General features: G+C 43.5%; 1 protein-coding gene across 1 annotated transcript; it reads left to right on the forward strand.

Annotated features, from left to right (window-relative positions):
* Window positions 1-26,293, forward strand: TXNDC5 (thioredoxin domain containing 5). Its single transcript, XM_035124695.2, has 10 exons — window positions 1-325; window positions 4,899-5,048; window positions 7,624-7,729; window positions 8,775-8,871; window positions 10,721-10,836; window positions 15,792-15,878; window positions 17,267-17,410; window positions 19,131-19,213; window positions 23,258-23,387; window positions 25,626-26,293. Exons 1-10 carry the CDS (start codon window positions 117-119, stop codon window positions 25,746-25,748), a joined length of 1,245 nt encoding a protein of 414 aa, XP_034980586.2. The 5' UTR covers window positions 1-116; the 3' UTR covers window positions 25,749-26,293.
* Window positions 26,294-26,767: the final 474 nt, after the last annotated feature.

Genomic DNA, 26,767 nt, shown 5'->3' on the forward strand with positions numbered 1-26,767 from the left:
GCAGCAGCAGGAGCAGGCGGGGTTGGCCGGGAGGGGAGACGTGGCCCGGGCCGGCTTCTTTCTTCCTTCCTTCCTTCTTTCCTCGCTCTCTTTCTCTTTCCGTTTGCACCGCCGCCATGGCCACCTCCTCCCCCCACCACCACTCCACGGCCTGCCTGGCCCTGCTGCTGCTCGGCTGCCTCTCCTTAGGCGCGGGCCCCGCTTGGGCCGAGGGGACGGAGGCGGGCGGCGAAGCGGACCCCCACGCGCGGCATCTCTACAGCGCCGAGATGCTGCGCCATGGCGCCCAGAGCGCGCCGCACTTCGTCATGTTCTTCGCCCCGTGGTGAGCGGCGGCGGCGGCCTGGGGAAAGGGAAGGGGGTGGGCGCGCGCCCAGGTCTGCTCCTCCCGCTGACGTGGCAGGGTGGCTGGGGGGGGGGTCCAGGAGGCTGGGGGGGGGCGGCGGAGGAGGCTCCTCCTCCTCCATCCTCCACCCGGTGCCTCCACAAATACGCACACGCGACCACAGGTGAAACTCGGAAAATTAGAATGTCGTCGAAAAGTGCATTTATTTCAGTAATGCAACTTATTTTTTATTTTTATTTTTACAAATGCTTTCTTTTGAAAATTCCACAGTAATAAAACAAATAGTTACAAAAATACAAAAATAAACATCACTATTTCATTAATTACATTCCATTAATAATTGACCCACCAAACGACAAATAATTACAACAAATAAAGGCTTGACATAACTTGCTTTGCATGTTATGCATCTATCTCATATATTGGTTTCATCTTTTAAGTTTTATTACTGAATTAAAAGCACTTTTCAACGATATTCTAAGTTTAGCCTGTAAAGGGGTCTTTAAACAGTCTCCACGAAGCCTTGGGTATTTGCGTAGAAGTTGGCGGGATCTCGCAGCAGCAGCCCCTTTTTTGGGAACAGCTGCATCTTCCTGCATGGCACCGGGTTGGACTAGATGACCCCCTGGGTACCCCTTCCAACTCTACAGTCCTATGGTTCTGTTAATCTAGCTGTGCTGCCTCTGCGCCCTATTATTATTCCTGGGTGCGGTTGGGGAAAGAGCAGGTGCTCTACCACCTCAGGGGCAGAAAACCCGCAAGGAGGTTTTCTTTCCCTGCAGAAGTAGCTGCTGCAACCTGCCCCCACTTGTGACATTTACCCTCTGTCCCCAGAGAGAGTTTAATGGCATTACCGTAAGCCACGCTTCACCCATGGGACCAGGCAGGGTATAAATACTAGCCATGATGGTACCTGCACTGTCTTGAGGCAGTGTACCTCTGAAAGTGGGTCGTTGGGGTGGATGGGCAAGTCAGGAGAGGGCTATCGGCGCTCAGGTCTTGCTTTTGGGCTTCCCATGGGCATCTGGTTGGTAAGAACAGGATGTTGGGACGAGGTGGGCAGGGCTAAATGAAAAAGTTCATGGGAGCAAGTTATGTTGGATCGATTGCTGGCAGTAATACCCGAAGTAGTTCATCACTTATCTGTACGTGCATTTTAAGTGCAGGTGTGTTCATGAAATGGCCAGCACAGAAGTCAGGTAACTGCGCAGACAAATGAGCTCTGCATGTGAGCAGTGTACATTCTGGAGTGGAGGACGCAGAAGATTGCAGAGACAACTTCTGTGATTAGAAAAATCCTGCAACTTCAGGGTTGCAGATTAGTTCACAATTGCTAGCCTACAGAAAGGTTTAGTAGTTTGCCTACCAGCACATCATTATTTTTTTTAAAAAAAAGCTTTGCTATTTTTCAAGTGTCTTAAAAAAGAAACTTGAAAAAATATGTATCTGGCCTAACATTAAATAGACAGTAAAGGGAAAACTAATGGAGGGAAGTATTTGTGCCTTTAAAAAAATTTGATATACTTCTTTTGTTCAAATTTTCATAGCATACAAAGGACCCATAGAAAAACCATTTCTATTGTTGCAGACAAGTCTGTCATTGCTGGATCCCATTCACAGGTCCTAACTGACCAAAGACAAAGCAAACCCCCCCCTCCAAGTGGAATCTAAACTAAACAGCAGGACATAGCATGTTAACCTCTTTCCCCTCTCCTCCCCTCCTTTAATTTGAGCCTAGGTTTACTAGAACTCAGGCCATAACTTGTTTTACTGGCAGGTCTCAGACCAGCTCTGTCATTAATAAAATGCCATTTTTTTACTCACTGAAAATCCATAAGCAGTGTTGCATAGTCCTCCAATAAAGCCCATGCAAAAGTGGTTTCCAGGCTATTTTCTCTTAAGGCAGCTGAGGCTTCTGCAGTAAATGCAAACAGCTAATTAAGAATTGACATCTTTCCTAGGTCTGTGCCTCAGGGCAAAGAAAAAGGTAAATAGAAGGAGTTCCTTCTGAGATAGAGTCTATATGCACAGATAATCTTGCTCTGAGATGTTAATATAGGAAGTGTTGATCTGTGCAGAGCTCTTGGCAAGGCAAAGCAGGAGACTTCTGGCGTCACCCAACCATCTTAATAATTGAGAAGTGTTCAAATCAGCACTGAACTGACTTTAAAATTTTATTTTTAAAGGGGTAGACTCCTAGTAGGAATTGCGCTGCAATCAGGAGCTGAGTCACCACTTGGGGTACGTGGGGGCAATTTTCAAGTAGCTAGCAATGGCCTAGTCAGGTTGCCCCCTTTAGCTCCAGTAGTATCCAGCGTGTCTCCAGGGTCTCCTGTGTGTCCCCACTTCAAATGTGAATTTATAGCTAGAAAGGAAAATGGGGAAAACTCCTAACATGAAACATTAGCCCATGCTGAGTTAAAGGATCGAGAGGTTTTCAATTCCTCTTTCTGCAATACAAATAGGCGTCTTCTGTGGGTGTCTTCATATATACAGCTCATTGTTACAAAGGCAGCACCTTGAGCATTTCTTCTGCCATGAGATGTGCAATCTGGGTTTCCCCACCTTCATCATAGGGAAATGTCCCCTTTAACATGGGAAACCAGGGAGTTGTTGGACTCCCAAGTCCTATCAGCCCCATCTAGCATAGCCAGTGGTCAAGGATGCTAGGAGTTTGAGTTCAGCAACACCTGGTCTTTCTCCACACATGCCTTGTGGTAGCCAGAGGGACACTTGGTGGCGGTGGGGTGGAATTTCCCTATGTGTGCAAGTGATCTCGTACCGGTTGTAGCATTTGCAGATAGTCATTATGTGAAACACATACTCACCCTCCCACCCCAATCATTGAGTTCATGGTCTTCCCTCTTTTTCCAAGATGCTTCTGGGAACACAGAGTATTAAAACGGAGGTTCTCATGTGGCACATGGTGAATATTTGTGATTATTGCTACTGGGACAAAGCCAGCTTGCTATTTCTGGTCTGTGACCATAATTAATCAATTCATTCAAGCTAGCTTGCTAAGAGGGTAAATCATAATGTGAGTTTTGGCCTTTGCGAAATTGCTCTGAAGGGGACAAAGGGATCCTAGGAAAGGAATGCGTGGACCATACATCTCTCTAATGCAGTGTTTCTCAACCAGTGTGCCTCCAGATGTTTTGGGACTACAACTCCCATCATCCCTAGCTAGCAAGACCAGTGGTCAGGAATGATGGGAGTTGTAGTCCCAAAACATCTGGAGGCACACTGGTTGAGAAACACTGCTCTAATGCAGTGTTTCCCAACCTTGTGCCTCCAGATGTTTTGAGACTACAATTCCCATCATCCCTAGCTAGCAAGACCAGTGGTCAGGAATGATGGGAATTGTAGTCCGAAAACATCTGGAGGCACAAGGTTGGGAAACACTGCTCTAATGCACAATACAGTAATGCCAGACTTGTGTGGTCTGCTCTTGCACCAATTAGTGTGGAAGTAAAACAGGCCACCTATAAAAAAAGGGATGATTTCTGCACACTTGAGGGAAGTCTTTGAAAATGGATACTACCTTGTAAAATAAAAAGAAACGTTAGGAAGCCCTAAAGCAGCTCAATTTTGACTTCTAGGGCATGTGGAATGTTGACAGTATCAGTTTAAAAAATAGAAGAAAATGGAGGGAGATGGAATTGGTCTGCTTGAGCTCCTAACCCCTTATAGATATCCTGGATTAGGGTCAAGGTGACACATAATGTGAGGTTAAAGAAAAGTGCCTTTCCCACACTACATTGGGAGGTCTTACAGAGTATACCTGATGCTTCTTGTCCAGTGATGGTCTTGATTGAACTTCACATCAACTTGACGATTCTATTTTCTGCAACAGTCACACTGTTTGCTGTTATAATGCAATCTTCTTATTCAAAGCAGCATTATTATGTTTGGGATCCAAAGAGCTGCTTTAGACACACTCTTTATCTCTTTGAACAACTAACTAATGTCAGAACAAATGCTTAAAACTCTGCTGAGTGTTTGTCAAAAGTAATTTATTATTATTATTAATAGTAGTAGTAGTAATAAGAAGTGTTTGACGCACATTAGTTGCTAGATACAGTAGTTTCAGACTTTGCACATTTTGGGAGTCCTTTCCATCATATCAAGTTGTGTGCAGGAAAACTGCTGTGTCTCTCTCATGGAATTCCTCCAATATGCTGAGGTTTCTGGGATGTTCTAGGGCTACATACTCATTTCACATCACTGTTAACTCGCGTGAACTGAGATTGTATCCAGTACACTTCCTTGGTGGCACCCCATCAGTAACAGGAGATGAGAAATCTTTTAGAGAAAATTTCCGGCCATTATTGAAACTACCAATAAGCTTCCAAGGAACCTCAGTGTTTCCCCAGAACATGGTTTGGAAATCATCAACTGAAACATGAAATCGGACCAAAGCCCAGCTCCCGGCTTTCTGTTAAGACGATAAGTGTGGTTGGAAATGGAGATTCTAAACCACATGCAGATGATCTCAGTAATCCCTGTAACAAAGGAAAATGAATTCATTAATCATCTCCTTTTTTTACCCCAGGTGTGGGCACTGCCAGCGCTTGCAGCCAACATGGAACGATCTTGCAGACAAGTACAACAGCATGGAAGATCCACAGGTCTATGTTGTCAAAGTGGACTGCACTGCGGATACGCCACTGTGTTCCGAGTATAGTGTCAGAGGATACCCGACGTACGTTTAAAGGAGCATTGCATCCGTTAATTGTTCTGCGTATTTCCCTTAGGCCCATGCCAGCATGAGGGGGCAGTTGCTTTTGAGTGCTTATAGTGTAGCATTGTGGTGAAATGCTATATGTCAGCAGGCTCGTCTTTTTTGCCAAGTGCATGGAATATACAGTATTGTGTGTTATACATTAGATTCTGTTTTGTACCTGGGAAGGACCAGAATCCTCTTTTTCCCTGTTTTGTGAACAGACCTTCTACCTAGCAGCAGCCCATGTAGCAATCACATAGTGATTGGGTTTTTTAAAAAGCCCTCTTGATATTGTTTCTTTATTTTCTTAAATTAATATCCTGCCTTTGTTCTGTTATGGAACTCAAGGCATCATTTATGAGGTTCTTGGGAAATCTTCCATTTAGGCACTTAGGCTAGGTGATAATAACAATATATTGTCTAAAACTGGTTTGATGTCCATATCGTGACATCGGTTTCATAATTTTTGGACCCTGGCAATGTGGTGTGTGTGTGTGTGTGCTATGGAAAAATCACAATGTGGGGAACACTGTGAAGTCAGCCAGTGCTTCTCTCGATTCCTGCAGCCCTTGTTAACTCAGCTGGCTCAGCTCTCGTCTGCCTCATTCAGGGGACAGCGAACCACAAGAGCAGGCAACGGCAAAAATCATGATGCAGGAAAAAACGTTAAGCCAGCCAGTGCCTCTGCTTAGCTTCAGCCTGGTTGGTGGGCTTATGTGCCATTGGACTGTACCATTGGATTATGTATTCTGAAGTGATATATAATTGCACAAGGAAATAAAAGCAATGGGCTGTATTCAACTAGCTTCTGCTTAGAGTAGACATATTGAAATTAATAAACGTATGTTAGCAATGCTCATTAACTTCAGTGGATCTACACTGAGCAGTACTAGCAATGAAAACCTTCCAATATTAGATGCACTTTCTGTTTCCTCCTTGCTCCTCTTGGGTTTTAGTGAAAAGTGCAGTGAGCACACCCATATGTTTGCCTGTACATGGATAAGAGGAACAGCTGTGCAAATGTGCCAAGGTGATGCAAAAGTGTTATAGGTAGCAGAAGGTGGTTGAATTGCTCTGGTAGGTTGGGGTGAGAGGACCACACCTCATCTGGTATAGTAATTACTGAGCATTTCCTTCTCCAAGGCCCATGTTCATTTGCTAAACCAGGAAGAACCTAATTGACGACACCCTGGGAGCTCCACCGCCAGCTTCTTGGCAAGGGTAGCCTGTTAGATGATTCTGCAGATATAGCCTCCCTTTGAAGAGCTCTTCCCTGTTGCAGGGGCGTATATACTACAGCCTGGGCAGGCTGAATTTGCATGAGGTCGGCAAGTTCTTGATTTCATACTTACTGTGAATATCCAATGCTTTATTGGCAAATGGCAGGTAACCAGGACTCCTCACTCGACATGTTTGGGCAGATAGTGGTGAGGCCTCTGGTCTAAGTTTCTTAACATTTTATTCACTTAAGATTTCTTAATATGCTGATATAGAATGTTTCATAAGAAGACAGGTGTAACATTCAACAGTAGTCACAATGGGCTCTTGTAGTGTGAGAACCTAGCCTTGCAGTTGGGCTTGTAATACGGTACATATCTTGCAAGTTTAAACATGCGATTGGCTTTGTCCCTTTATGTTTCAGGCATGCTGTCCTCAAATATATACACGTGTGTGTAAGCAGAGTTTATATCTGTAAACACGGGTGGCGCTGTGGTCTAAACCACTGAGCCTCTTGGGCTTGCCGATCAGAAGGTCGGTGGTTCGAATCCCCACGACGGGGTGAGCTCCCGTTGCTTGGTCCCAGCTCCTGCCAACCTAGCAGTTCGAAAGCACGCAAAAAACTGCAAGTAGATAAATAGGTGCCACTCGGGCAGGAAGGTAAACTGCATTTCCGTGCACTGCTGTGGAATCAGTGTTCCGTTGTGCCAGAAGCGGCTTAGTCATGCTGGCCACATGACCCGGAAAAACTGCGGACAAACGCCGGCTTCCTCAGCCTATAAAGTGAGATGAGTGCTGCAACCCCAGAGTCGTCCGCAACTGGACTTAACTGTCAGGGGTCCTTTACCTTTTTTCGCCCTTGACATTACCAAGAAAAAGCAACACAAGCAATTTTAAAGCAGTTGCAGAACTGCTCAATGAATTGTTTGGGTGGAGGTGCACATATGCTAGTGACATCACAGACGCTAATCTATAGACCCCATTTTCCCCAACTCCCCCCCCCCCCCAGCATTGCAAATAGTTTGTTTCGGGTACAGAAGGTGGTACTGTTACGTTTTCACGGCAGTGAAAGGGCATTCAAACTACCTCTGTCACAGATTTGAAGCTGTCTTCAGTTTTTTTAAGTCTTTTTGAAAGTTTGCAGAGAAATTGTGACCTTGGAAAGCCAATGCCGTGCTACTGAAATCAACACAACTGTGAAAATTTAGGATTAAAGAGACCACCCTGAGGAAGGTTCTTTGAGCTGGGACATGACGGGAAAAGTACAGTCGTTTTCAGAATGTTTCGACATCGCATGACCTTAAAAACATTTACATGTGTTGTCTTGCATTTGCAGCCTGAAACTGCTTAGACCAGGCCAAGAAGCTGCAAAATACCAGGGACCTAGAGACTTCCAGTCGCTGGAGAACTGGATGCTGAAGACACTAAAAGAAGAACCTGCTGTAAGTGATCAAAGAGTCCTTCCTTCTTTCAGGAGACACAAAATAAAATGCCTTTCAAACTGTTTTTTGTTTGTTTTTAAAAGAGTGCAAATACAGCATATCAGTTATTGAATTATAACGGGAGCCCATAGAAGGCCAGGACGCCATACATTTTGCATTCCTCCCTTAGATAATGTGTTAGAAAACAAAGAGGGGACACGATGCAGCTAAAATTGGCCAAATGAGGGTCTGGGGCGTTGTGCTATCCTACCTCTTCCTCTAATAATTTGAGCTGGGCAGTAATGAATGAACAGCCATCAGTAATGTCCTTGTTTTTAAAGACCAATGCCGTTCACATTGAAGGGAAACGGTAGCTGAATGTGGGTATTATTATATTTTATCCTTCATTCCTACACTGAACCAAATGCAAGCTCTCCTGGTTATGTGTGGGCTAAGGAAGTAAACTGGTTGAACTTAGAGCACTGCACACACACACACACACACACACACACACACACACACACACAACATACCCTCGGTGCTGCTGCTGCCAGCATTGCTTTGTTTTTTCTTGAAAGTTGGCTGCCTCTCATTTGTTGCTCTAGGAAAATGAAAGTTATTTATCTGCAGACATAACATACATTATATATGTGTGTGTGTTTACCTTTGGGGGGAAATAATTCCATGCAAGTAGTAGTTACATTTGGATGGATGGCCTGAGTTGTGTTATGAATGTGTATACAGCAGGCACCCCCAAACTTTGGCCCTCCAGATGTTTTGGACTACAATTCCCATCATCCCTGACCACTGGTCCTGTTAGCTAGGGATCATGGGAGTTGGAGGCCAAAACATCTGGAGGGCCGCAGTTTGGGGATGCCTGGTATACAGCATGTTAGCTTATACGTGTATGCTTTTATCTGAAACTGCGAAGGAGTGTTGTCATGTTTGCTGTGAGTATAACCACAAATTTATACCTGCAGTTTCATTATGCATGCAGCTATATAGCCAGCTGTGTCTGTCTTGAGATACAATAGCGTTGTTAATGTAATTTTCCTTTGTATGATAGGAGAAAGATTCTGAACCAGAGTCTCCCAAAGACCCGGAATCGAAGCAGGGTCTATATGAGCTCACATCAGCCAATTTCAAAACGCATGTTGCAGAAGGTAACTTGATAGTTATTGCTGCAAATCCTTTTTTTTAATGCTCTTTATATTTAATAAATTTATGTAACAGTGGTACAGTGTCCCATAATGAATAGGCTATCTAATGAATCTGTGTAGCAGAAATGAGATTTCATCTTGAGAGTTCCTGGGTCACAGCTCAAGCATTGCGCAGACTAATGACACTTGCCATGTTTTGAATGTTCATATCCTGAGTTTTGAAGCCGTGTTACAAATCATCCTCATGCCCTGTGCATGTAGCCACTACAACAACTCCTTTCACGTAGGCAGGTGAACAAAGGACAGCTCAATTGGTAGAGCATGAGATTCTTAATCTTGGGGCCGTGTGTTTGATCCCCACATTGGGCAAAAAGATCCCTGTATTGCAGGGTGGTGGTGGTTTGGACTAGATTACCCTCGTATTCCCTTCCAACTCTACAATTCTGTGTTTCTATGAAATCAGGAAGGTTTTACTTAATGGTTTCAGAGCAAGCCTGAAACCGTGGTTTGAAGTTGGCATCATGCCCTGCATTGTTCCAACGCCATTAACCATAGTTTCCCAGTTTGGACGCAACTGAAGACTTCCTGACTTGTTCACTGGTTTGTGTGAAGGGGAGAGGGAGGAGGCTGTGAGCACCCAGGTCCTCCTTGCAAGCTTTCTATAGGCATCTGTTTGGCCACTGTAAGAAAAGAACGCTGGACTAGATTGGTCTTTGGCCTGATCCAGCAGGGCTCTTTTTGTGTCCTTATGGAGGCAGAAGGTCTACTTTCAGCATACTAAGATGAACTGTAATCCTCAAAATTCGGCTGTTAACCTATTGTCACCCAGGACCTGACGCTTGGCAACATACTTCCAGGGCAGGTGGAGATTGCTCTGAGCCGCCTTCAGACCCAGTGAGACCGGAGGTTTAAGGAAAGGCCTTTTCCCATCCTTGTTGTTCTGGCACCTCCAGCAAACTTTCTCCACTGAGAACTCCAAAAGGCCATAAGTTGCTGATAACCTTTCACCTGCTGATAACCTCGAGGCCTGCAAGACTCAGAGGAGATGAAGTTTTAGAGGAAACATTTTGCAATCAATATTCTTTATAGCCTTGTGGTGTGGGTGGCACTGTGGTCTAGACTCTAGACCACTGAGCCTCTTGCACTTGCCAATCAGAAGGTCAGCGGTTCGAATCCCTGTGACAGAGTGAGCTCCCATTGCTCTGTCCTAGCTCCTGCCAACCTAGCAGTTTGAAAGCACACCAGTGCAAGTAGATAAATAGGTACTGCTGCGGCGGGAAGGTAAACGGTGTTTCCGTGCGCTCTGGCTTCTGTCACGGTGTCCCGTTGCGCCAGAAGCGGTTTAGTCCTGCTGGCCACATGACCTGGAAAGCTGTCTGTGGACAAACGCTGGCTCCCTCAGCCTGAAAAGCGAGATGAGCACCACAACCCCATAGTCACCTTTGACTGGACTTAACCGTCCAGGGGTCCTTTGCCTTTTACCTTTAGTAGCCTTGTGTAAAAAAAGAAAAGTGCTGCGTAAAGTTTCTGACTACAGTGTAGTAGAGAGGAGATTGGGGAAGAAGGTCAGGCAAAGTTACCTTGCTTATCTTACCAAGGTTTCTAAGTGGCTGTGCTAGGGGACGTATGGAGCAAGTGACTGGGAGCTACAGGTGGGAACGAGCCCCCTGTTTTACACAGCAGATCCCCGTCTCTTGAGAATGGAAAGCCAGCCATGGTAAAGGGTAGCAGTATACCTTCCAGTGTTGTTTGTCTGCATAAAGACAGACACATAATCACTGCTGGAATGAGTGAAGTGAGCCCTGTTTATTTATTTATTTTTAAATAAACCTTGTTGTTGTTGTTTTTTTAGGCAATCACTTTATCAAATTCTTTGCCCCCTGGTGTGGCCACTGCAAGGCCCTGGCGCCAACTTGGGAGCAGTTGGCCCAGCACCTTGAAAATTCGGGGACTGCCAAGATCGGCAAGGTAGGCTTCGTTTACAAGGTCTTAAATTGAACATTATGTACTTCGGCAGTAACATCTACGATGGGAGAAGGCTGTTTCCTCCATTAACCTGCAATTAACTTCATTTACTCTGCGGTATAATACTCCTGGCAGTCCATTTGCACATCTCGGTTTAAAAAAATATATCTGGTGCCTTGCTTGTTTTGCTTGAACCTGCCCACAAAATATTTATCTTACCTGTGTGTATGTCGCAGGGCAGTTTATTTACTCATTTAAAACCTTTGTACCCGGCCTTTCCACATTTTAAAAAATAACATAAAAATAAAAATCAGGACAGTTAACAGCAAAATCAAACAAATTGTCTGTTACAGAAACAGTAAGTAGCAAACTGCTTACACAGGAGGGGTTCTTACTCTTTGTGGGCAAGTGATTGAGTGGTTAATAGGAATATAGCCATACCAGGGCCTTGTTATTTTAAAGAAGGAAAAGGCAGGGTCCCTACAGCTTTTATGATGATGGAGCCCTTCTTTCCATCTTCAGGCAGATGTGTGTGGGTGTTGGAATAACTTCAGCTAACTATAAAAACAGGAGTGTAGTCATATTGTTAGCTTTCTGGTGGAAAAGATTGCTCTCCCAGCCTGAAATGTTCAACTGGGTGCACGGTTAATATTTTAGATGGAATAACGTATTTGGGGTCTTTTGGGAGACAAACTACACATGACATTGGAAGGAAAGTCTGATACTTATTTTGTGTTGCTGCTGTTGTTGTTGTTGTTTAAAAAAACCCATTAAATCAATATTTTCATTTTGTTTTTCTAACCAAGAGCACATTTGGAAGGGGGCAAATAAATGCTTGTTGAAACCCACGCAGACAAGTGTTCTGCCTGCCTTCAAAAATATTGAGTTGGATCCACACCAAGCCTGTTACACTTAATCCACTGAAATCAATTTGATCTAAACTTGCCAAAAACTAACTGCCCTCATTGATTTCAATGGAGCTACAAAGTGTAATGGATTTCGGATGTAATCCTAACCCCTTTTACCTGGGTAAATATGGCTAGGATTGTGCTGTTAGTCTGGATCTAGGCCATTGTGCAAAGCATTTGCAATTTTGCTTTTCAAAGATGTTTGGACTGCTGTTCTCTGACGTCTCCCCACCCCTTAACTTCATGCTTGTTAGCTGGTAGTGTTGCTCTCAGCCCTACTGCACATTGTCCTCAACATCCTAATTTAGTTTAAGTTCTTTGTCATGTTGTTGTTGGTTTGCCTTGATTACCATTCTCATTTACTTTTCCTGCAGCTATCGAACAAGCCACACTACTTGATTCCTTCCTCTGAATTTTCTCTCTCTCTTCTTGCTCTTCTAGTCTCTCTAGTGGACTGCTGGCCTTGGATGTTCTTACTTAAGTCATTCACTAGCCTTTTCTCACTCCTCCCACCTTGAAGGTTGTAGTGGCAAGTCATCTGTTCTCATCTTCTTGCTTGCTCCAGATTCTTTATTTTCCCTCTTCTAATTCTATCTCTTGCTTCCAATATAAGAAGAGCCTGCTGGATCAGGCCAATGGCCCATTTAGTCCAGAATCCTGTTCTTGTAATTGTCAACCAGATGCCTGTGAGAAACCCACAAGCAGAATTTGAGCAAAAGAGCACTCTTTCCCCCCTGTGGTTTCCAGCAACAGAGGCAGAACATCGCCATCATTAGTAGCCTTTGATATCCTCCCTGAATTTGCCTAATCCTCTTTTAAAGCCACCTAAGTGGGTGGCCACCACTACCTCCTGTGGCAGTGAGTTCCACAGTTTAACTGTTTGCTCCAAAGTGTGTGTTCTTTTCACTGCTCCTTTTAATTTGTGGGCTGCTGTGATTTATCGCCATCCTGTTTTGACTTTTGAGTCCTGGCTTACTTTCCTCCTTTCTTCCCTTCCAATTCTTATTCCTGTTGGTTTCACTTTACAAATTAACCCTCATTCTGATAAATTTGTGCTCGGCATTTTCTCTGTCTTCAAGATTCTCTCACTTCTCACATCTCCCATCGATTCTGCTGTCTAATCATTCCCTACAAATGGCTATGAATGTTGTTGCTTATGCAGCCAAAGCAACACTAACCATGCACAGCTTTAGATGAGGAAAGGCAAGTAGACAAGGGGTTTAAATAAATACATTAACCACCCTGCAATATCCCCGAGTTTTTTTGCAGAAGTACCCAAAAAATGGTGGAGAAAAACCCTAAGAGGGGACTAACAGCTTACATTTGTTGCTTAGTAGGCAACAAATGCTAACTGAATGCTGGGAGAAAACGTAAGACGAGGCTGGCTGAATGGAGCAGTGAACAGGAGCTTTTCTTGCTGCAGCGTTTACCCCCCACACCTTAGCCTTTCTTCTCTTCCTTCTCATGCTCCTTTTGCTTCTGGCTCAGAGCTCCTGGATGCCCCTGGACCAAATTTCACGTAATTCTAATTTAATGCTTTCATCTTATCCTTCTGGTAACCAAGCTTACTTCTTTCACTTTCTTGAGTCTTCAACTTCTCCATCCTTAGCATCGGTTCACTACTTCATGCTCATCATTATCCTTCTCCTCTGCTGTCCCTTCATCAGTTTCCTGTAATAATTTTGTCCAATAGCTTATCGATTTGTGCTCTTCATTCTTCATTACTCTCTAGTTCTGGCTGTATTCTTCATTATGATTATTATTATGATTATCATCATCATCATCATCATCACTATTTTTACCCATCTTTTCAGCTTTCATTTCCTGATGCTGCTTTTCTTCTTCCTTCAATCCTTTTGATCCAGTACCCCCCCTTCCTTCCTTCCTTCCTTCCTTCCTTCCATCCATCCATCCATCCATCCTTCCTTCTTTCCTTCCTTTCCCCCCCACAATAAATACTACATCTGTTCTTTCCTCTCTAATTCTATTCATACGATTTGAACCTTTTCCCGGCTGGTATTCAACATCTGCATTCTATTGAGACCACCCAATATAAAATCCTCTTGCTCCTATTGATCTTGCCTCATGTTCTGACACAGTTGATCCCTCTCTGCTCCTTAGTCCATAGCTGCCAAGTTTTCCCTTTTCTCACGAGGAAGCCTATTCAGCATAAGGGAATTTCCCTTAAAAAAAGGGGATAACTTGGCAGCTATGCCTTAGTCCTCGGCGTTATTTAGGGGTTTGTTGATACTCTCCTTTCCTGGCTTCCCTCCCGTTGTGACTTGCCCTTTTAAAGCTTCCTTTAATGGGCACTCTTCTTTCTCAGTTTCCTCTCTGAACTGGTGTCTGCTGAGCTCAGTCTTTAGGTTCTTTGGACCATTTAGTCTTGCTCTTGAAACTCTTTTGTTATATGGTGCTGTCCAACTCTGCCTTTCTCTTCCTTCCTTTCTCACTGTGTCCCTTTTCTTTCTCTCCCCCCTTGCAAAAAAACATCTCAAGAGCCTTGCTGGGTCAGCCTGAGTGTTCATTAGCCCAGCAGCCCTGTTTCCAAGGGAGACCAGCCAGGTGCCTTCAGGAAACCTAAAGCTGGCCACGAAGGCAAGGCCCCTCCCCTGTTTTGTGCTTCCAGCACCTGCTTTTCAGAGCCAATACTGCCTCCTAACACCAGTCTGTCTAATGCTTCCAACTGTCTTATCACCACCTTCTGCTGGGATGTTGGATCATTATCACAAACACTGTATACAAAGGATGGGATTTGTCGTGTTTTCCCCTTAAATTACCTTCCCCCTTCTCTTTCTCTTTCAGTCAGCAACTTCACTCTTCAGTCTTCTCAGCAAGTTAAGAGGCTGGGCACTGTCTTTGATCCTTCTTTCTCTTCCTTGGCTCAGATTACTGCTCTAGCTGAGGTCTGTGGGTTCTCTCTTTTATAACACTTTTTTTTAAAAGTACCACACACAGACACACACACACACCTTCTGATCAATTGGGCTTGCTGATCAGAAGGTCGGCGGTTCGAATCCCTGTGACGGGGTGAGCTCCCGTTGCTTGGTCCCAGCTCCTGCCAACCTAGCAGTTCGAAAGCATGTCAAAATGCAAGTAGATAAATAGGAACCGCTACAGCAGGAAGGTAAACGGCGTTTCCGTGCGCTGCTCTGGTTCGCCAGAAGCGGCTTTGTCATGCTGGCCACATGACCTGGAAGCTATACCTCGGCTCCCTCGGCCAATAATGCGAGATGAGCGCGCAACCCCAGAGTCAGTCACGACTGGACCTAATGGTCAGGGGTCCCTTCACCTTTTTAAGCCCTTATACTCTCCCTTTTACGTTGCAAGGGTTTTTTGTAATGCATCCCTCACCAATCTCCCTGTCTCTCTACTTAAAACTCTTCTCTCCATTCCCAGCTCTTCTGCTCATTTAACTTTTTGTTTGGTTGTGTTTCAGTCATGTTACACCTCTATGTGTTTCTCTTCTGTATTTTTCTCTTCACTGGCGTCGTCTGTTGGCCCCATGAGTCTTATTTTGCTTCTCTTCACATTTCTGCTCCTGCTTTCTCTCTGTTTTCTTCCTGGGTCCTTCTATTCATTGAACCTATTAAGCTGTCCGTTCTAGCTCTGCACATTGTCTCTCTTACAGCTTCTAAGGAATGGAACTCCTCCCCCTTAACATATAGGATTTCACATGTTTTCTTGCATTCCCCTGCCCCAAATTTATTTTCTTTTTATTGTTCTCATTTTAATGTAATTTAATTATATTTTATTATCACTCCTTTTACTTCGTTTTAGTTTATAGCATTTTTTTCATCTTCTTCTTTTGTTCCGTGCTGTTTTAGATGCAACCCCCATGGGCAGGAAAATGTGCTGTTTTCAATCTTGTGCCGTGCCCAGTATGTTTAGGTGCTTTATATAAGTAATCATGGCGACACCCTTCAGCAGTTGTGTCTTTTTTTTTGCACAGCGAGAGTTAAATATTTCAACGCACCTGCTGACAGCTTATACCTTTACTTTGTGAAATTCACAATGGCCTTATTACTTGATACTTGTGTGATGTTTCAGGTGGATTGCACACAACATAATGAAGTCTGCTCGGAAAACCAAGTGCGCGGTTACCCAACCCTCCTTTGGTTCAGAGGAGGAGAAAAGGTGAGGTTATCATGAATCTTGTCCCCTTTATTCAGTTTCCTATGTTTATGTGACGGGATCGATTGTGTCACTTTCAGGCCTCCCCTGGAATGGACTCTGAAAGCCCGATGGTGTAGTTTGTGAAACTGAATCTTTATGTAGCCACAGGTCATAGGAGCTGTGAAATGCCGAGTAGAACAAACATGTCATTTTATACACACACACACACACACACACACACACTCATACATACATATAATGCAAACACACACACATATAAAATACCTCCAGCTTCCATTTCTGAGCTCCCGTTTTCACAGAGGAGGTGTAAAGCTATCATGGGTGTTGCCTTTGGACAAGGTTGATAAGGAGAAACATGCTCCAGTCAGTGGCATAGCTGCCAAGTTTTCCCTTTTCTCACGAGGAAGCCTATTCAGCATAAGGGAAAATCCCTTTAAAAAAGGGATAACTTGGCAGCTATGGTCAGTGGAGCATTGGGTCCTTGTGGATCTTCCTCCTCACCGGGTTGGGTGGGGTGGGATGATGGAGGGCATTCATGAGCATCAGGGGAGAGAATAATTACCTTGCTCCCGGAATGTGTGCTTTGGCTTCAAAGCACTTGCCTTAATTCCTGGCGCTTCCTATTCAGTTATTGCTCACTTGAAGGGGCAACACAAGTTTTAAAAGGAGATGAAGGCAGAGGGCCTTCTTGGTAGTGGCGCGCGCCTTGTGAAACGCCCTCCCACCAGATGTCAAGGAAATAAACAACTGTCTGACTTTTAGAAGACATCTGAAGGCAGCCGTTTAGGGAAGTTTCTAATGTTTGATGTTTTATCGTGTTTTTAATGTTTTGTTGGGAGCTGCCCAGAGTGGCTGGGGAAACCCAACCAGATGGGTGGGCAGGGTATAAAGAATTTATTATTATTATTATTATTATTATTATTATTATTATTATTATTATTATTTTACTGCAGGGATCGTGCCTTTAGTGCTCCCCCAATAGTTACACAGCTCCTTTCAAGTTCCCTCGTGTTCAGGGCCTCCTATAGTCATGGAAGTTCCTCACACCTTTTAGAATGCTGATAACTTCGGGTTCTAGACAGAGATGTGAAATTTCCATAAATTTTGAAGCTGCTTTTTCTTCACATGGTCTTGTTGTGTTTTGGTTTTGGTTTTTGTGGATGGGTAGGTGGAATTTTTTGAAAAAATAGAAGGGAAAATGCAAAGTTTTATTTTCGTTTTTAAAGGAACTCTTAACTTCCTGAAACTCTTACTTTGTTACTCAAAATGCATTAAGATTTGCAGGGATCTCTTTCTTGGCAAAAAACAAACGTGAACATCTTCAAATGGGGTTTCAAGAATGGTTTGCTAAACTAAGTAATTCGCATGTTGTCACTGTTGTTTTGTAGGTTGACCAATATAAAGGGAAGAGAGATTTCGACTCTTTGAAAGAATATGTAGAATCCCAGCTAAAAGACACCAAAGAAGCCTCAGGAGATGCTAAACCTACAGAAGTACCATCACCACCTAGAGAAGCAATTCCAGAGGAAGAGGTAAGTCCTAAATCAGGGGTCAGCAAACTTTTTCAGCGGGAGCCAGTCCAATGTCTCTCAGACCGTGTGGGGGGCTGGACTGGTTTTTTTTTGGGGGGGGGGGGGTTTGAACAAATTCCTATGCTCCACAAATAACCCAGAGATGTATTTTAAATAAAAGGGCACATTCTACTCTCTAAAAAACATGCTGATTTCTGGACCATCCGCAGGCCGGATTTAGAAGGCAATTGGGCCAGATCCGGCCCCCGGGCCTTAGTTTGCCTACCCATGTCCTAAATAATACCTCTTTGTTTTCCCCAAACCCTAAAAATTATTCTCTGAACTTTGCTGTCACACCTCCACTAGGGTTCTGGTTATAACACTTGATCAGAATTTGCAATAAAGCTGTTGTTGCTTTTTTAAAAGTGTGCGTTGACTGCTGCCGCGGAGCTGTGCATTCATGTAAACATGCACAAACATACATATGTTGCTATACTATGTCTATCGGGTTCATTTCTGGATGAAATGGTTCCTGGCTGCTCATACTTTTGTGTTAAAGATAATATATGGATAGATAATAGATGTAGCTAAATAGAGAGGTGTTGACTTCCTATTGGATGGTATAAGTTAACATTTCCTGTAGCCTCTTTCTCACTTAAGTCACCATCCTTGTGACATCACAGCTTGTTGCCAGGACAAAGGTAGTCATAATCAGATTCGGCCCTGTTTTGGGTTGGCACAGCAAGAAGGCAGGGAACAAATGGAGGGCGACGATGGGACTACAATAAAACAGGAGGTGCTGAACAAGATATTCAAATCCAGAAAATTAAAATGATAGTGATGTCCATTTAGGCTGCAGTACTCATATGAGGGATTTTCAAGGAGTGCTTCACAGAGTGCTTTTAATTAGCTCCTTAGCTGCATATGTATCTCTGAGTGCCACCCTTTTCCCCCTTCCAATGGCTCTCGCCTGATGAGATGAACTGCAGGGAAAACAATTGGCCTAGCCCAGCAAGGGTGCTTTGTGGAGGGGAAGCAACCTGTATTGAAATATATGTATGTATGTATTGAAATGTATGTACAGTGGTACCTCGGTTTAAGTACACAATTGGTTCCGGACGTCTGTACTTAACCTGAAGCGTACTTAACCTGAAGCAAACTTTCCCATTGAAAGTAATAGAAAGTGGATTAATCCGTTCCAGACGGGTCCGCGGATTACTTAAACTGAAGCGTACTTAACCTGAAGTGAACTTTCCCATTGAAAGTAATGGAAAGTGGATGAATCTGTTCCAGACGGTCCGCGGAGTACTTAAACTGAAGCGTACTTAACCTGAAGCAAACTTTCCCATTGAAAGTCAGAGAAAGTGGATTAATCCGTTCCAGACGGTCCGCGGAGTACTTAAACTGAAGCGTACTTAACCTGAAGTGAACTTTCCCATTGAAAGTAATAGAAAGTAGATTAATCCGTTCCAGACGGTCCGCGGAGTACTTAAACTGAAAGTACTCAAACCGAAGCGTACTTAAACCGAGGTATGACTGTATGTATGTATGTATGTATGTATGTATGTATGTATGTATTGAAAAGCCTCATGCATTGGGGTGGAGGTTGGGAAATCTCCACACTGTGGCATTTGGCATATGTGTGGCATGGCTTCTTCTATGGACCCCTCTTTCTTAATACAACATCATAGGAGTGGTATGCTTGAAGCCGTTTGACTTTCACATCCCTTTCCTTTGACAGGGCAAAGTCCTTTCCCTCTCTGAAAAAGACTTTGATAAAGAAGTGTCTCAGGGGATCACCTTCATTAAGTTCTATGCTCCGTGGTAAGTTTTCTGCCTGAGATTTTATTGATTACTAAATCAACAAATGAAGTGAATTGATAAATGTTTTCAACAGAGAAAACATTTGGGATCGCAGGCATTTGAACTTTTTGTTTCTGTGCTGCTGCTGTTGCTGCTGTTCTCCCCACTTACTTATTTCCACCTTTAGAGTGGGATAATTGTGATCTTATTTACCTGTTGGTAGCATTTATTCAGAAGTGAAAACTAGTTTCCATCTGGGAGCTATTCTTTGCCTCCTTGTCTTGTTTGAGATGAGCTGGAGGTACCCCTGGCAGACCGTTTATTTGCTGGCTGTTTAGAGGCAGGAATGGTGAGCCTACATGCTAAATCAGGCCTAGCAGACTCCATGAAGAGGTCCACCTACCCCTGTCAGATTAACCAATGGCAGCACCTCTCCCTGTTGCAGAAGGGCTTCTCCTCTTTCTTTCATGTGCAACTGCTGGGAGGTCTTACCAGTCAGGAAACAGAAAGGATTTTGTGCCTAGCAATGGTGGTGCGCAGGAGGAAAGAGAGAGGTGCCTTTGAAAGTTAAGCAAGGTGATATCTTCTCCGTCTCAATGCCATGCTGTGATGATCCTCCCCTCCTGCAGTTGCACAGGAAAACCATGCTCTCAGCTCTTCCCCTTCTACTTTTCTACTTTGCTTTGTGTCTCAAATCTTTAAAAATACATTTTACACGTGTCCAAATCCTGCTGAGATTGTCCTCTTAATGTACCTGTTCCCATGCCTTTGTGTTGGAAGTATTTGACTCAGGCCACAATAGTCTCAAGATTCTGCATGTATGACATTTTGTACGTCTTGCTTTATAACATATGATCCTGCCTAAACTGATACTAAAAAAGAATTATTCTGCTGTTCATGCTACATAGAACCCCAGAGGTTTAAGCATGTTTTATTTGGAGGGAGGGGTATCAGATCTGATTTAATTGCCATTGGCGCACAATCAATACTATGAGGTTGGGGTCTGGTTCACACATACGTGTAAGTCAGTTTTGCAGAGCCTCATTATACTGAAAGTATGAATTGTTCATATTGAAAAAGATTTGAGTTGCCTCCTCAATTGATTTCAGCGAGTCTAAGAATGACACAGTCTAGATCCAACCCGTTCTGTTTGATGGACTAAAGTTCAGTTGTTTGAGCTATATCCCACTTCTCCACTCATATGACAGCAAACAAAATTGCCAGGCAAAAATTCTGTTAGATCGGTGGTGACTTAATGACAGATGTGTGCTGCTGTAGTCATTAAGTGATAAATATGGTGTGTGGATCGGCCCAGAGACTGGCTGAAGACCACCTAGTGACTTGATGGCCAAGCATGGATATGAAAATTTATTTAACTACAGAAGTGGTTCAGTTCTTGATCTCATGCAGTGCTAGCTCCATCATACTGTTCTGTGGTGTCTTTGCTGGGATTCCAGGCTCCTGGAGACTTCCCACCTTCTTATCCTATGCTATTGTTGATAGTAGGGAAACCTGGAGTTTGGGGAAGATGTTAGCAATATAACACGTAGGTTATCCCTATGCAATTCACCCACCAAGCCTGCCACTTACCAGGTCCTGGCACTTAGATGAATGACATTATGTGAAACTGGTCTGGTCTTAATTATTTACAGGTGAGAATGATACATGTGAAAGAGAGGAGATACTTGTAGAATTCACTGAGCTCTAATAGGGTTGCCAGACTCAGTAGAGGACAGGACTTCTGTGCCTTTAATTGCCCTGCTCTCTTTTGAGTCTGGAAACCTTAAAGAAACCAGCAGACCCTTTGCTTGGAAATTAAACAAAGGGTCTGCTGTTTTTCTCTTTAAGGTTTCCAGACTCAAAAGAGAGCAGGGCAATTAAAGGCACAGAAGTCCTGTCCACTATTGAGTCTGGCAACCCTATCTGCAAATCTTAGAGCAGAGCTGCATTCCAAATATAGCTTCCATTCTCTCCTGACTTCATTCTAAAAAGAGCCATGCCACAAGGATGCTAAATATCCAAAAGTGAGGGCTGCGTTAAAGATATTCTAAATGCCACCTGACCAAATCCACTCTCATTTGGCAACAAGTTGTTTCCATGAAAAGCTTCAGTTCAGGCTAATGTTTACTACACAAATAGCCAGTAGCCTATTCCTGGTCAGCTAAATTGTGTACACAATTATAGTTCATTGTATACAAATTGACCTTTTTCTCTTGCATGTCAGCTGTTTTATGTTTGGCTAAGCAACCGCTAGTTCTCCAAGGTCTCCTTTTGCCCTTTACTTTGTTTTAAGTAAATATTAACATTAAGCTGAATGACAAGTAAAAAGCCCATCTCCTCTTAATAACTGTAGTTTTCAGTATGTATGGTCAGTAGCCTTCTTAATACACACCCTGTATATAGTAAGAGACCTTAAAAATTGTTACTTTTGTTTCCCAAGGCAGGGAGCAGGTTTTTAATACAGTACTTTTATAAGTAGTGCCTTCAAGCAGCTACTGGCTGGGAAAGTAGTGCAGAACTTACTGTAATGTCACAGCAAGTGATAGATCAAAAATCGATTCACGTGCGTAGGCTGATTTCAGCTTGAAGGCTGCCAGTTCATTCATGCACCAAGTTGGTTTGCAGGTTTATTCCAGTGCAGCTTACTGTGGACATGCTGTGGCCACAATTTAGTAAGTATTTAGACTCTTTGCAGTGGAGCATCAAAGTGCTTCGCTTGTGACTGGATTGCATGCCATGTTGTTACATAACACAGATTGGGTGTTCCATGGGAAGCAGATCTGTTTCAAAGTCCTGCATCTGCTCCCTGTGCAAATGTGACTGGAACATCAGATGGGCATTTGGATTGGCAGAAAACATTAAGCATCCCAGTGCTTGCCTGGTTACCCTGCTGCATCTTAAGATAATTCTGTTGCTTGCCGGATAAGTTATTATGGGATGCAGGGAGGAAATGAGCAAACCAGCAAGCCAGCCACTTCCTCATATTTAAACCTCACAATATTTGGACCCTCTTTGGTTTATGGAGGCAAATTTTAAATTCATGAATCTGTTACAAGAAGAACAGACCAGCAACAAAGGAATAAATCTCCTTAGGTTTTTCTGGCGAGGTAACTTAAAGGGTTGGGGCACTAGCTGTGCTAAGAGTTGTGATTTTGAAATAGACCTACTTCTAGAATAACAAAGCCACTCCTCCTCCTCCTCTAAAAAACAAACAAACCTTTTTTTGAGGTAGCAAAGAAGTGATGGATAGTAGCATATTTTAAATTTTAGCCTCAGTGTTGTATAAACAACATGTCAGAGGTGGAAACCTTGCTTTATTGCTTTCTGAGTTTTAGGTAAGCTTGGGCTGTGGTGCGAAGACATTTTGCTTCATTGATTTCAGCAATAACCTACTTAGCAATAGGTGGGTTTAGGGCTGTGGCTTCAGAAGCATTTGTTTAAATGGTACGTTATTTCCTAATTTGAGGACTATGAGACATAATCTCCAACTTTGAGGAAACCTAGATTGTTAGAGGAGGGCACATTTACATCACAACAGAAAAAGATGCATTATCAGTGGGTTCCCTCTCCCCCCTTTAAATTGGTAGCCAAAATTAAGTTTATTGCTGTCTCTGCTCCTTTCACAAAGCACTTGGAAAGCAGTAGAGTCTCGTGCTGCTCTTCAAGGAGATCTACACCCTCCTAAGGAACGATGAGTGCAGGGGCTCTTCCTGACCTTTCGCCGAGCCTTGCCTCATCAAATGTGGGACAAAGTGTTATTTGTAATTTTTGAATGAACTAGTGCTGCCTAAGAAGAATGGTTGAAGTAGATACAACTCAATGCTTTTTGGTGTTGTATGGCTATTGAAAATAATCCAATGTCTCATGCGGTAGCATGGGTTTTTCTCAATTTGTGCTTTTTATTTGAGATTCTGGCTTGAAAAGTATTATTTTGAACTTTAAAAATATTACTTAAAAGAAACAAACCTTTGTTATATATTGAAATCAACATAGGGATTATTTTATTTTATTTTTAAAATGATAAATGTTTTCATTCTAATTCTCTCCCCCCCCCCCCCCTTGCAGGTGCGGTCATTGTAAAAACCTGGCTCCCACTTGGGAGAATCTCTCAAAAAAGAACTTTCCAGGACCAGTCGATGTCAAGATAGCAAAAGTTGACTGCACCATGGAACGCAATGTCTGCAATAGATTTTCCGTAAGTATGGAAGCTAGATGGCTTTACACTGTGTTTGCGCTTAATTGTTGAAATTGCAAGTGTGCGGCTGCTTGGTTTACAGTTAACTCTCCAAAGTAACTAGTGTCTGCTGCAGGGAAGAATGCGTACAGAAGCTTTTCACTATGGGTTGTGTAAAAAGACATGAGCTAAAGCTGAGGAGTTTCTACATATGTGCTCGTTGTACCTGCTTAACCCCACTGACTACGTGTGGTCAGATGTGGTTCTGAAACTACAGTGGTACCTCCGGTTGCATACAGGGTCCGTTCCGGAGGTCCAGTCGGATCCCAAGGTTTCTGCAACCTGAGGACCGCTTCTGCGCATGCGGCAAAACCCGGTAAAATACTTCTGGGTTTGCCGCTTTTGCATCCCGAAGTTTATGTAACCAGAGGGTTACGTAACCAGAGGTACTACTGTACTAAAATGGGTGGAAAGGGTGTGGCTTTGGGGACACTGTGGGGATGCTTTGAAAACGGAGGAGGTAATCTCCAAAGCCCCACTGCACATACAGAGTTCTTGGTACAGCCTTGATCATAACCAAGCTCCTTGAATACATTTCATTCTGACCGTACTTGGCCGGAATTAATTTTTCTAATTAAACTACGGTGGTACCTCGACTTACGAAGGCGATTCGTTCTGTGGCGCTCTTTGTAAGTCGAATCCTTCGTAAGTCGAAGCATCCATTTTGTGCTTTGTTCGTGCGCAGACCGTGCACCCCGCTTCTGCGTATGTGCAGAAGTTCCGCGCACACGGCGAAAATACTTCCGGGGTTTGCGGACTTCGGAAGTCGAAACCTTCGGAAGTCGAGGCATTCGTTAAGTCGAGGTACCACTGTACATACTGATGGGGGCCACTTTTCTGGCAGGGCTGGGGGAGTTGCATGTGTTCTCTGTATGTTAAAGGTATTTCCTCTCTCACGGCTATCTCCAGCTGTTGTTTAACTTCAACTTAAAGCACCTTGCAATCCAGTTGTGTTGCTGAGAGAGGAGGAGAGGGGAATCAAATCAGTCCTGATGAGAAGTTTGTGGGAAGGGAAGCGGGAAGCAACAAGGAAGGGGGAACCTTCCTGCTGCATGGAGATACCTGCCTCTTTTTGCTGCTTTTTTCTTTTCACAAATCTCTGACACCTCCATGCAACAGGGGCTTCCTCCTGCCGGAGGAGGGAGGAAACTCTTGGGCCACATGCACACTACACATTTAAACCAGCACTGGCACTTAATTGGGCCCCAGATTATGGGTGCCCAGCAGCGTCTGGGCCTGGGAGGTGCCCCCAAGACGCAATTTCCACAGCCCCAGGAGGCCAGGTGCCGAATACCCATAATTATTTTTTGTGGGTGCCCGGGCCCCCAGGAGTTGGTGCTAGTGTAAACCCGTATGATAACACTTTAAACCTTTAACGGCTTCCCCCAAAGAATTCTGGGAGCACTTTATTGAAGATGCTGAGAGTTGGTAGGAGATCCCTATTCCCCTCACAGAGCTGCAATTCCCAGAGTTCTCTGTGAATAGGGATTGAATGTTAAACCACGCAGGGGAATAGGGGTCTCCTAACAACTCTCACCACCTCCCAGAATTCTTTGGGGGAAGCCGTTAAAGGTTTGAAGTGGTATCATAGTGGTTTAAATGTACGGTATATAGTGTGGCCTTTGGCGAAGCTTGGAAAACAGAAGGAAAAGAATAAAGCCCGGTTTGATACTACTCCCCCCTCCTCAGCAATACGAGCAGATCTTGAGGTGCTTTCAGCTAAAGTTGGAGAACGTTTGAAGAGAGAGGTTATCTTAATTTACAGAACAATTAGCATAAACGTACCTTCTACTCAGATTTAAGCAACCCCAACTACTTACTCTGTCTTATGACAGGTCTTGTGCTAATTTGCTCATTTTATGAACATGAGGCCACCTGTTGAAACTCCTTTCCCCCCAGCAGTGACACTCATATATATATATATATATATATATATATATATATATATATATATATATATAATATATATAATATATATAAGCTTGTTTTAAGTTCTCAGCTTTTCTCAAGAGGAAATCTGGAGGGGGTGGGGGAAGTACAGGTTGGCATTTTGGTGACAAGGATGAGGTGTGGACACTGCAAAAAACAAGAGTCCAAGCAGTGCCATGCTGGCCATATGGAAGAGCCTATTACTTTTGAGTCAGTACATACAGCATTGCAGTTGCTTTCTAACCTACTCCCCCCCCTCTCCTTTTGAAGGTGCGTGGCTACCCAACACTGATGCTTTTCCGTGGTGGGGAAAAAGTCACTGAGCACACAGGAGCCAGAGATCTTGAAACACTGCACAACTTTGTCCTGGGGCAAGCAAAGGATGAACTGTAGAAAACATGCCTGTTTGGATACTGCTCCTCAAGCTGTGTCTCTCCAGTAAACAAGGGAGTTGAATCAAGGTGTGCGGGTATCAGATTTCCAATAGTTGTCATTTGGGAAACTGAATGTACTAAAATGTGGTATCCCCTGTGTGTGTGTGTGTGTGTGTTTCCCCTAAAGCCCTCCTGTGCTGAGCTTAAGGGAAGCTTACAACAAGCAACCATAGTTCAAATTGGAAACAGTTTTCATTATTAGTTGTGTTAATGAACTTCCATTTGTCCTGGTAGTCAGTTGCCTTTTTGTATCTAAAACCAGTAAGAAAAGGTTAAAATTAAGGGGGACTGGTAGATGATGGCAGTTTACACAGGTTACAAATTTACTACATGCCTGGACCGTGCAAAACTGCACATTGTAAACCTTATATGTGGCAAATCAGTGCTTTTTAAATGCCTCATCAAGAGAAACGTCAAAGGAAAAGACACACACAATTTGGAAAGACACCCCTGACCATTGCTGTCATTTGGGGTTCTCTCATCATGAGGGGTGTACAACAAAAATCAATGGTAATTATGCGTGCCTGAATTTATTATTTGACAGCTCACACAACGGTTCTGTTCAGCCATTTGCAAAGAGATTTGGCTCCCTTTGTGCAGACCCACATCATGACCAGTCATCCCTTTTTAAAGAAAAATTTTAAACTGATTTTTAAGAATTTTTTGAAACCTAGAGATGATTATTTTTTACTTCAGGGGCTGTAGTTTATTAATCATGGTTACAGAGCCTCTTTCCAGGAAACATAAACAAAGGAACAAAAACTTACCTGTAAGATTTTCCAGGTGGTCTTTCGCTCTGAGTAGCTTCTCTCCAGCCTACCCCCTCCTTTCCAGTTTAGTATTCAATATGACAGACTTAAAGCCAAAGAATTTCTAGTGCAGGTACTGATAGACACTTAAACTACAGCAGCAAACTAGATGCTGGAAAAAAATCTGGTTTATATATAAACATTTATTGCCATTTGATTGGGGGAGTTT

This window comes from Zootoca vivipara, chromosome 8 (genome assembly GCF_963506605.1).
Source record: "Zootoca vivipara chromosome 8, rZooViv1.1, whole genome shotgun sequence".
Taxonomy (NCBI): domain Eukaryota; kingdom Metazoa; phylum Chordata; class Lepidosauria; order Squamata; family Lacertidae; genus Zootoca; species Zootoca vivipara.